This window comes from Sorghum bicolor, chromosome 3 (assembly GCF_000003195.3).
Source record: "Sorghum bicolor cultivar BTx623 chromosome 3, Sorghum_bicolor_NCBIv3, whole genome shotgun sequence".
Taxonomy (NCBI): domain Eukaryota; kingdom Viridiplantae; phylum Streptophyta; class Magnoliopsida; order Poales; family Poaceae; genus Sorghum; species Sorghum bicolor.
Window position 1 is genome coordinate 15,603,510 of NC_012872.2, and position 12,705 is coordinate 15,616,214.

Here is a 12,705-nt window from a genome sequence, read left to right on the forward strand (position 1 = left end):
CTTGTGATCAACCAGTCAGTTGGATCCTGTAGAGTGGAGTTAATACCCGAAGTTGGAGTTATTTATCCGCTGTTTGCTTTTAAAGGTTATCTCTTTCATACTAAGTACGTTATATAATTTATGCATTGTATTTTGATATTACCCCTTATTTGTAGCTATATGTGAGATTTGGCTTTTAAAACTCACATATGGTGCATATCTGGTTTTGTCCTTAAAATCGGGTATTACAATTAGTATAAGTGTAGTGTTGATCTGTTATTATAAATTATATTATGCTAGTATATATTTGTAATATATTAATATTATTCTTGTATTATTATGTAGTATTATTTTTTTAGTATATTATTTGTAGTATTATTTTTTAGTATATATTTGTAGTATATTATTCTTGTATTATTCTTGTATCATATTTTAGTTTCTAGTGTTTTGTATATATTATTGTTTGTATTGTTATTCTAGTATTATTATTTTTAGTATATTATTCTAGTGTATTACTAGGCTTAAGATTCTAGTATTATTTTTGGAGAACTCCAGCACTTTCATTTGTAGTGGTACTAGTAGTATATAAGTCTCTAATATCTATTTTATTTTCTAGTGTTTTGTATATATTATTGTTTGTACTATTATTCTAGTATTATTCTTTTAGTATATTATTCTAGTGTATTACTAGGCTTAAGATTCTAGTATTATTTTTTAGAGCACTCCAACACTTTCATTATTCTTGTAGTATTCTTGTAATATATATTCTTGTAGTATTTTTAGTATATATTTGTAGTATATTATTCTTGTATTATTCTTGTATCATATTTTATTTTCTAGTGTATTGTATATATTATTGTTTGTACTATTATTCTAGTATTGTTTTTTAGTATATTATTCTAGTGTATTACTTGGCTTAAAAGATTCTAGTATTATTTTTAGAGCACTCCAACACTTTCATTTGTAGTAGTATATAAGTCTCTATTATATATTCTAGTAGTGTTTACCCACCAAATTTATTCTAGTAGTGTTTTGTATATATTATTGTTTGTACTATTATTCTAGCATTGTTTTTTAGTATATTATTCTATTGTATTTCTTATCTTATATAGAATATATATATATATATGTATGGTTGCAGACATAGAAATGGCTGACCGTCCTCATGATGATCCTGATTATATGGAAGCTGCCATTCAAAATATGATCGACGACGGTAGTCAGTACTTTATTGATTACCACGAGATCATGCAAGGCAATCCGACTAAGCAACAAGAGGGCAATGCCCCTGAGCAACAAGAGGGCAATGCGCCTGAGCAACAACTTGTCGTGCAACAAGAAGAAAATACTGGCGAGGTATATGTAAATGTAAACATATATAATTAATGCATCTCTTACATTAGGTTTTAGACTTATTACTTGGTTATTAATTTAGTATTTTTGTTTCTATATCTACGTGTAGCCTTCTGGATCGACCTCTACGGGGAGAAGCGTACCTCCACGAGGGCCAAAGAAGCCGTTGGAGGGCCGCTATGTAATCTCTGAGTTTGAGATAGCTACAGGCAGACCACTTGGTGAACATGCAAATAAATATGTTAGTCACTGTGGATATCTTGTGAGAGATCAAATACCGATCAGTGCTCGTGAATGGAGAGAGAAGCGAGGTGCTCCTGAGATCAGTTTTGTCTCTGATCGTGACAAGGAGTTAGTTTGGAAAGCCATCATAGACGTTTTCACCTTTGACACCAACGATGAAGAGTTGAAGGTGCGAATTTATGACTGGACTATGAAGAAGATGGCAGTACTCTTCCAGAATTGGAAGAAGACTTTGTACAATAAATATGTCAAGAAAAACGAGACTTCAAATTTCAACCTCAAGCAATACGTAAAGCTGAGGGCCTTCTGGGATGACTTTGTGCAGTACAAAAAATCAGAAGAGGACGAGGAACGAGCCATTAGAAACAAAGAGAATGCAAGTAAAAAGACATACCACCATCATATGGGATCCGGTGGTTATAAGAGTGCTGTTCCCAAGTGGAACCGAATGGAACAGGAGATGCTTGCTAGGGGGGTCACACCCGAGACAATAGCAAAGAATTGGAGCGAGCGCTCCAAGCATTGGTTCTACGGTCATGGGGGAAGCGGGGACCCAGACACCGGGGTGCTAGTTTGGGGCTAAGAAATCTCTAGAGCAGCAGAGAGACTAGTCCGTGCACGAGAGGCGGTTCAGTCTGGTGAGTTCAGGCCTAATAGGGAGAAGGATGAACTCACCTATGCGCTTGAAAATCCTGAGCACGGTGGGCGTACGAGAGGCTATGGGGCAGTTCCGTGGCTGCAATCATTCCAAACCGATCAAGATACCTACAGAAGCAGCCAGAGAAAGAAGGATGAGGAGGCAGAGCGGATCCGCCGCCTAGAAGCTTTTGTTCTGCAGTCAGAAGAGCGCGAGAAAGCTCGTGAAGAATGGATGCAGGTAGAGATTCAAATGCAATTGCAAGCAGCACTTAGTCAAATGACGAAAGGGCAAGGTACATCACAGCCTGAGGTCAATGTTAGCCCCCCAGGCCAGTTGAAAAGCAGCTGTGCATCCACGGAAGTACCAACCATTCAGGATGACACGAAGCTACACTTCCCCGTGGATGATGTCACAGAGGCTTTTACTACCTGTGAGCTACATGTACCAGATGGGAATGCAAGCAAAAAGGTGGCTATCGCTGTTGTCAACCCTATCGACCGAACGAGAAATCCAAGAATTCATAATCGACCAGTACCTGGTGGATATGCTAGCGTCTCGGTTGATAGGGTTGAGAAAGGTTGTGGCAATGTGCCTCTAGACCTAGAAGGGGGAGACAGAGAGAAGACCTTACGTGAAGCTGAGAAGACATTTATTTGTTGGCGCAAGCGCTTCATAATTATTCCTCAACATAGGTTTGTGTGTGATTTTACTTCTTATATTATTTATTATGTATTGAAATTAAAAAAAAGTTTGCTCACAAAACTTGTAATTGTTTTCTTTGCAGAGACTCCTCCAACCTAAGTCCAGTTCTCTCCCTAGCGCATCATAGTGCTGCGGGCGGTGACAATGCTGGATCTCCTCCAACACCTGCGGCGGCCACACCGACCCCGCCACCGCCTCCACCACGGTCTTCACCTCCTCCACCGAGGTCTCCAACTCCTCCACCGAGGTCTCCAACTCTTCCACCGCGTTCTCCAACGCCGAAAAGATCAGTCCCACCACTATAGATGGCCATCGGGCCGTGCTGGCCCGGCGTGCCGTGTCGTGCCGTGCTTGCCCCGGGCCGCGCCGTGCCGTCGTGCCGTCGGGCCGTGCCATCACCGTGCCTCGTGCCGGGGCTATGGCCCAAGGCACGGCCCGCGGGCCGTCGGGCCGGCCCGAAGGCACAGCGGGCCACCGGGCCAAGGTCGCGCCAGGCCAGTAGCAGACCTATATTTTCTTTTTTTATTTAGAATTAGCAAGCTATATTTCTTAACAGGCCAATTAGGATGGATGGATGAGCCAACAGACCTATATTTTCTTTTTTTTTAGAATTAAAAGGTATATTTTTTACTGGGACATTAAACATCGGGCCGTCGGGCCGTGCCTGAGCCGTGCCACGGGCCACGATGGCGGCCCAGGCACGGCCCGGTGCCTCGGGCCGTGCCGGCCCGGGCCCGGTAGTTGTCGTGCCGTGCCGTGCCCGGGCCTGGCCAAAATGCCGGGCCGCGGGCCGGGCCAACGGGCCACGGGCTGCATGGCCATCTATACCCACCACCTCCACCACCTGCACCGCCCTCTCCAAAGAGTGCACGGTCGGTCCCCTCGCCTCCAAAGCGAGGTAGTCAGAAGTGGTCTGCCCAAGAAGGACCGAAGTCATCGGTCCCACCTCCAAAGAAGGCTGCCTCAGCAAAGAGAGCTAAGACGCTAGAAAAATTACCTTACGAAAAGAGTGAAGAGGAGGTAATTGCTACATCCAAAGCTGAGGTCAAACAATTTTTTGATAAATTGAAGGAGGATAGAAAAAAACAGCTTAACCCAGAAAAGCCATACTTTTATGTAAAGCCATCGGAATTGAGGCAGAAGGTGGTGGACCATCAAAAGAAGCAACGCGAAGCTCAGAAAAAGCCAGCACTTTCGGACTATGAGCGGTCTCTGGTCAAGTCTTCACAACCTAAGAAGAGAGTAGGAAAGGGGGTCCCACAGCTCGGAGAAGTATCAAAACCGGTGCCCCCTTTGATTGTGCCAAATCAATACGGCTCAAATGAAGACTTGATGCCAAAGAAATCCTTAGCGTTGTCTGAGCTAGACTCGCTTGAGCGTTACTTTGGACAGAGCGGTTTAAATATGGAAGAAATTGCCGTCATTCTTGGATGCCAAACATTTGAAGAAGCCGAGGTAGTTGATCAATGGAGGGCAAGATATGAACCGGGCAGGAGTCTATTCGACCCTAAGCGTTTACACGAGCTCGGCACACAAATGTTTGCAATAAACAAATGGTGCATTGAGGCGTCTAGAAGGAGAGAGAATTGGATTTCTGTTCGTATTAGACAACATCACTACTTCCGTGGAGACGACCTCATATATGTGCAGTTCGAAGAATTGCACCAATTATGTCACCTCGACGCTCTTGACAAATCTCTTGTCAGCTGCTTTTGTCTGTAAGTATTTTTTTCTTTTTATTATACTTCTAACTTCTTTAATTATATGTATATAATCCTTACACACTTAGGATTTGTATGTATATATGCAGGCACCAAATGAGAGAGCTCAGAATGAGAAATGACAATAGTATTGGGTTCGTTGACCCTTATATTGTTTTCAAGGCTCCGCAGGCAGTGTGGACAGCAGATCATGAGACAGAAGTCTGCACCAATCTTATGAGGTTCTTTGTGAACCAAACAGAAAAACAAAAAATACTCTTCCCCTTCAACTTCGAGTGAGTTATATAGTTATTAAGTGCATGCATATTTTATTTGACATTATAGGACTGACTATATATATGTGTGTGTAAACAGCTTTCACTGGATACTCATGGTCATTGAAATTCCCAAGAACCGGTTGATAATCTTTGACTCAATGAGAAAACCACAAGAAAATTATTAACAAATGGTAAACATTATTCAAAGGTACGTAATGTCGATCTCAGCTACAAAAATATCATAATATGACTCTGTAATTATTAGTTCACGATCCACAATGGCTGTGTATAGGGTTTGAGAAAGATTCATTGACCGTGAACATCTCAGTGGATGTAAAGTGCCGCTTAACATAATACATCCACAAGTAAGTTCTACTAGCTAACAAACTTTCGCTAACTTTTAGCCTTCTTATTGTCGTGGTCGTGAATATTTTTATATATATATCGTACAGTGGTGTTTAAGACAAGAAGAGGGAACAATCTATGTGCATATTACGTGTGGAAATTCATGATGGCACAAGTCAATCAAACACCCACAGAGACGCTCAGAGTACATTGCATGTCTCTTTTCATTATCTCCTAAATTATATTGAATAACTTAGATAACTAATACCTTTTTTATTTATTTCAAATTAAAGACGGAATGGTTGAGGGAAAAGGTCCTACAACAAGACCGAATCAAAGCTATCCAAGAGACGATAGCAGGATTTCTCCGCGACCAAGTGATCAATCCAAACGGCGAGTTTCACTTCAACGGCAACGAAACTCTTATTCCAAACAACGATGATCATTTGTATTGTTTGTAGATATTGGGAGAAAAAAACTCTATGTATATATGTGTTACGAATTTTGTACATATAAAACTATATATATATAAAGCTTTTTACATATCTATTTAATTTTTGATGTGGTCTATTCATTTTATTATAGGCAAAGCTTAATTATTAAGCTAAGCCTATAATTTTCATTTATATATGCTTAATATGCGTGTAATATAAATATATTATTGTATCAGCAAAAACATGTATTGAAAAACCTATTATTATATATTATATAAAAACAATAAACAGAACCGAAGAAGTGAACAAAAAAAGAAACCCTTTAACACCGGTGTTAAAGGGTCCTGCAACGTGGCAGCCCTGGCAGGACCCTTTAACACCGGTCGGTATTACCAACCGGTGTTAAAGTGGGGGGCTTTAGCCTCGGTTACCCGAACCGGGACTAAAGGGTGGGCCTTTAGTCCCGGAACGGCAGCACCGGCTCGGGAACCGGGGCAACAGGCCCTTCCCGTCTGGTGCTAATGCCCGAACGTGTGGCAGTGTATATGACAACTTTAGCGAAATATTTATAACTAACATATGTGAGAACTTTAGCGAAACGTTCCTTAATTTTTATCATAGCGTCCACATGTGTGATGTAAAAACGTGTCGCCAGGTTTCAAGATTTTTAGACTTTATTTGCAATTTATATAATTAAAATTCATTTCTCTCGCAACTTTTTCATCATGTTTCGTGTATAAGACGTTCGAAATTTCAGACGTGCTCCTTAAAATGACCTCAAATTATAATAAGTATCTCGAATATCATTTTTTTCAATCATCAAATTCTATGATTCCATGCACCTACAGTTCAATATTCTAATTTTGAGAAAAATACATTTAAATGAAATAAATTAAAGATATATAGGAAATATATCGAGAACTATGTCAAATTTGAACATGTACTTTAATATAAAGTGTAAAGCCAGCGAAAAAAATTGGACGCAAAAAACCAAAAAAAAACTTTGTCGAGTGCCATCTGTGCCGAGTGTCATACTTCTGGCACTCGGCAAAGACTAACGGTGTGTACCACCATCACCCTTTTGCCGAGTGCCTTGCTTTGTTGAGTGTCCGACACTCGGCAAAGACCATCTTTGCCGAGGGCCGACCTTCGCCGAGTGTTTGGCACTCGACAAAAAGGTTCTTTGCCGAGGGCCTGGCTTTGTTGAGTGCGGTACCCGGTCCCGACTTTTGGCACTCAGCAAAGCATTTGACATTTGGCAAAACTTTGGTTTCCTGTAGTGAAACCAAAGCTAGAGCAAGGAAGATGACATTGTATGTCCTAGAATCTTTAAACGGGTGGAGTAATATCTCTTGCTATAGATACTAAACTATTGTCGTTTTCATCTTCTGTGGATCGGAGTTAAATATTTTTAACTTTGACCAAATATATATATATATAAAAAAAATATTTATAGTACATAATTAGTATCATTAGATAAATCTTTAAACCTAATTCTGTAATAAAGTTATTTTGAATATAAATGTTGCTAATATTTTTTTTATAAATCTAATTAAACTAAAAAATTTAACCGACATGAATAGCATAGTGACACTTATTTTTTTTACACAGAGAGTACATACTAGCTCAATAATGTCATTATTATTATCTGAAAAAAGCTCAATGATGTCATGAATTCCCTGCAAGGGCCGCGTACAAGACGGTGTTCCAAGTGTCTGGGACGCCAGCGACGCACCAGTGGGTGCAGTCACGGCCGAGGCTGTCGCCGTTGTACTTGGTGGTGTGGCCGTCCTTCCTCAGCTGCGACATGAAGGTGATGTCGAGAAGGTGCACCGGCTTTGCCATGGCGCCCAGGGTTCTTCTCACGATCGCGTCTTGCGGGTTGGGCTGGCCGTGGTACGCCGCGGCGTTGTTTAGCGGCTGCGTCTCCCCGATGCACGTCTTACCCGGCGGCGCTCCCCATTGTTGGCTACTGCAAGGTGTAGTCACGCCTGCTTGTTAATCAGGTCATGTGTCGGACTCGCAGCATCTCAAGTGCTTGCACAAATTGTGCAGCCTCTATATTTTTTTTTCAATCAGGTGATTAACCCGTATTTTATTAAGAAGAACGTAACAAACGTGTTATAAGAAGAGCCTAACAACATGTTATAAAACTAGTTTTACGCTACTGGCGAGCAGCCATGCTATGGACCAAAGCAACCTAGCTACTTGCTCTATATTTTATGTAAATTTGCTGATAGATACCAATGGAGAGAGACCAAATGTGTGTGCGCAGAAAATTGTTTTCTTACTCGAGGTGATCGGGCGAGTATCCCTGGAAGAAGACTTTGGTACTGGTCTGGGCGAGGTTGGCGTCGACCCATCTAGCCCAGGTTTGCAGCCCCTTGGTGAAGGCCTGGGTCCGGTCCATGTCCTGCACCACCGTGTTGTCGCCTGCTTGGATGTAGTCCCAACTGCACCAAATTAAATTACAAAATAATACACACACAAAGTACGAGTTCAGGAGTGGAGGGACAATGGGGGCAAGAAACCAAGCCAAGGAGAACGATCGATCGATCGATCGAGCTCTTACGTCTTGCGCCACCACCAACGCCACGAGCCAAAGACGAGCACGTCGGCGCCGAGCCACGCGCGGGCTTCGTCCATTCCGTCGAGCTTGAGGACGGTACGCCCGGCGGTGTCATTGGTGAGGTCGACTAGGTAATGCGACAAGAAGTACACCAGAGTCACACCGTAGTCCTGCAAGACAGCAAGAGTCGTCTATCATTCGTCATCTGAGGATGCAATTGTATTTCACATGATTTTCACCTCTAAATAAACCATTTGTTTTGATGACAGCTGGACTACAATCCGACAACTCATATTCACCCTTATCTTCCATCTTAGGCCCTGTTTAGTTCCCCATCCAAAATTTTTTCATCCGTCCCATCGAATCTTTGCACACATGCATGGAACATTAAATGTATATACAAAAATAAACTAATTACACAGTTTGGTTGAAAATCGCGAGACGAACTTTTTAAGCCTAATTACTCAATGATTAGCCTTAAGTGCTACAATAACCCACATGTGCGCTAATGACAGATTAATTATATTATGCTTAATAGATTTGTCTTGCAGTTTCCTAACGAGCTATGCAATTTGTTTTTTATTAGTTTCTAAAATCTTCTTTCGACATCCTTCCGACACATTCGATGTGACAACCAAAAAATTTTCATCACCAATCTAAACAGGACCTTATCATCTATCAATATATCCCCATCTTCTATCATCATCTACCCTACATCTTATCATGGGTCTCATCTCGCCTGTTCCAGGTTAGGAAAAACCAAACTGAATTCGACCCACTAGTTTTTTAATCTTGGGTCTGGTCATGTTTTTCGATCCATGATCCGATCTAAAATTTGAACTTTTCAATCATGGAATAATAATATTTCTCTCATAATAAATTAATATGATTAGCAATAGCCTTTTTTTTAACCAGCCGAACACGACCGGATATGTTCTGACACGACTACTCACCCATCTAAATATGGTCGGGCCAAAGGTTTTGGCCCAACATTTTTCCCGGTCCGACATTATACCACATCTAATCTACATATATTCAAAAACATATATCTATCCATATGACTACATATAACTTTCTTTGACCTCCTATGTCCTTTCATGCACACCAGTCCATATCATCACCGACCTTCTCAACATTACCACACCTCCTTCGTCATGCATTCTTCTATATTCTAGTACAAAGTATCGCTTGTTTCTTCATCTTTGACAAAACATTGGTGTCTGACTGACTGCCACCACTGTCCACCACTGAGCTAACCAATAATAGCCTAGTTAGGTAGTACGCCGCCGCCTGCCATCATTTTTCCATCTCTTACCACTCTATCCCATAGATTTTCTATTAAGGGCATGCATGCTTGGCAGCCCATATAGTTGGTGTAGGCTAAGGTTGACGAATTGCACGAGTGAAAACTTATACTAAAGATTAACATTAGCGCAGAAAAATATTATCTTGGTATATTTGACCAATAAAAGAAGTATCCATTAACTCTAAAGGTCTATAAAGCACAATGCTAATCACAAAAAATAAATTAAGGTACACTCTTCGTGGTAATAAATTACCTAGCACTACCATTATGCAAAACTAATCTGGAAATACGCTTATATCTATTTCTCCAGCACCAATAATCCAATACATGCATTATTAAAAATTTGCTTCACTACATTTGGCTAAGTGATTAAATATTTGTATTGGAACAAAAAGAGATCCAAAATTGTAATTCATATCATTCAGTATAAATATGATAGAAAATATAGAAAAAGTTCATAAGATAAGACGCAATATCGATCATGGCAACTAAGGAAGGCGTAATCTATAGAGATAATGCTAAAACTTTGATATCTCACAATGACAAGGGACGTTGATGAGATCCATCAATGCAATATCGTGTCAACTAAGGAAGGCATAATCTATATAAAGAGAACACTAACTTAGGTAATGATCAGGGACAATAGCTCTGTGGCCCTGTTTAGTACCCAAAAACTTTTCGCCACATTATATCAAATATTTGGACACATAGATGGAGCATTAAATATAGATTAAAAATAACTAATTATATAGTTTGCATGTATTTTATGAGATAGTCCATGATTAAACACTAATTGCTATAGTTATAGATATGTTATAATACTTAAAAACTTTTTTGGAACTAAACAAGGTCATAAATATTCCAGTTAGTTACTATTCGACCTATGCACATGCATCCGTTCCTACGGGGGTCGGGTTGTTGTTGAACAAAAAATATGGTTTAGGTCAAACCACTAGTTTCATCTCACTTCCACTCCTAACGAGCTGACTGGTAGGTTTTTTCTACTACTGTATATATGGAACAAAAATATGGCTTGTTATATGGAACACCTCTGATGACGACCTGACACAAACCCATTTTGAATGCTTAGTACCATGTGCACGATCAAGCTTGCATTGTCTTCTGACACAAGAGTAAACCGGCCTGTTGTCTGTAGGAGTGTTATTATTAGATCCCAAATTAATTCAGGGCGACAGGTTTTACATGTACGTACGTACGTTGACTTTTGAAGTGCGCGGCCAGCCTAGCTAGCTGCATGCGATCGAGCTATTCGAACATCGAATCGGCAAACAGCACGGCACCCCATCAACACTAGCAGACGCTCGCAGTATAGCAGCTCCAGTAATATGGAACTTAGCTTCATCTAGTTAACCAAAACAAAGAGTCCAGGCATGATGACGATCCAATGCAAGGGAATCACACGGCACACGAACAGGAGGAACAACAACACAACGTACCTCGAAACGCACTGTGACGGAGGGGTTCTCCCCCGACGCCCACGACTGGTTAGTGCGTGCGCCAGGCGCGGCAGCGTGGAGCATACACAGCAGCGACTCGTACTGGTTCACCACCAGCGAGTCGCCCACGAACATGACCTTCTTCCCGCGCCACATGTTGAGCAGCTTCACCCCGTCGAACCTATATACGTAAACACAAGCAAAGAACCAACACTCTCAAGATCGAGGCTATGTATGCTGGCGGCATCATGCAGTCGCCGTTGTCCGTCGTCGTGATCGAGTTCAGAACAGAGACAAAAGGAACCTTGGCAACGAGGATGGCGGGTTGGGCTGCCACCGGTACTTGAGGTAGAGTGTGTCGGGGCGGCCCATGCGGCGGCAGTCGAACTCCTTGCGGACGAAGGGGCAGCTCGCCGCGTCGTACAGCGGGTAAGACTCGTCCACTACCCAGCTGCCCCTGTACACGTCGCACGACGACGACGAGGCGCCCGCCGCCGCCGCCTGGGGGTGCAGCTGCTGCTGCCTCCGACTTCGAGGGATGATGGCCGTTTTCTTCCTGGCGACCGTGGCGGTGGTGCAGGCGGCGGCCAGCACGAGGATGGTCGCCAAGAGCAAGTCCCGTCGCTTCATCGTCCTCCTTCAGTTTCCCAAATTGGAGGTGAAGAGGTGGAGTTGGAATAATGGAGGAGCTGCCGGGCTTGGAGTGGATTGAGGCGCGAAGGTCTTCTCTCTAGCTTCTTCTTTATATACACTACTAGCTGTAGCTGCAGTACTTGTACTCGTTCCCGGCCCCATATAATAACTCAAAAACGCTCTTGGATGCCAAAGCATACTGAAAAAAGACAGATATATACTATAGGAGTACATAGTAGAGATATGGAAAATCTTTAGGAACTACTTATAGATTCTAACTATTAGTTCTCTTATACATCCTCAATTCTTCATCAATTAAAGATATACTTGTATTTTGATACGAGTATATCTTTAGGAAATATGTACTTTGACCATTAATTTTCACACACCATCAATTATATATAATATTTTGAGCATTGATTTTCATTAAGTATCTTTTTTCAATATCTGCCCTTCAAATCAGATCCAAAGGTTATCTTTCCTCTCAACTTGAGGGCCCATCTGTCAGCCACTCGTTAGCTTCTAGCGCAGCAAGCATGGCCGTCTTCTGCACAATCACAGCAAGTGGCTAGGACGACCCGCCGCGGGTGCCGCCCGCCAAAATGGGGTTGATGATGCCATGCTGTAGCGGTGGAGGTGTGTACCTGAGGTGACGACGCTCGGCCAGAGAACAGCACCTCGACTGCGGCGCTTGGCCGGGACGCATCTGCCCGTAGAGATGGCACGCATGCTCGCACGACCAAGGGTGCGTCCACATGGCGGCGGCGCTCGACCGGGGCACGTCTAAGGATGTAAATGACACTTCAAACGGATATCTGTGGTTCTTTCTAGTGTAATTTAATAAACTAAATAGACAATTTTCTCTCTTATTTTTTCATTTAGTTCATTTATTACACTAGAGAAGAACTGCGGGTATCCGTTTGGAGTACCGTCCCCATCTTTAGGCACGTCCTCGAGGCGGTGGCGTTCAGACGGAGACACATCTGTGCGTGGAGATGGCAAGGTAGGCACGCTTGCGCGTCAGGGGCGCATCCTTGAGACGGCGTCAGGGGCGCATCCTTGAGAC

General features: G+C 42.2%; 1 protein-coding gene across 1 annotated transcript; it reads right to left on the reverse strand.

The window, feature by feature from the left end:
• Nucleotides 7,287–11,892, reverse strand: LOC8060356 (protein trichome birefringence-like 38). The gene is made up of 5 exons (XM_021458086.1): nt 11,311–11,892; nt 10,998–11,187; nt 8,247–8,413; nt 7,966–8,127; nt 7,287–7,646 (listed from the first exon to the last, which is right to left on the reverse strand). The coding sequence occupies exons 1-5, from the start codon at nt 11,634–11,636 to the stop codon at nt 7,343–7,345; spliced, it is 1,149 nt and encodes a 382-aa protein (XP_021313761.1). The 5' UTR covers nt 11,637–11,892; the 3' UTR covers nt 7,287–7,342.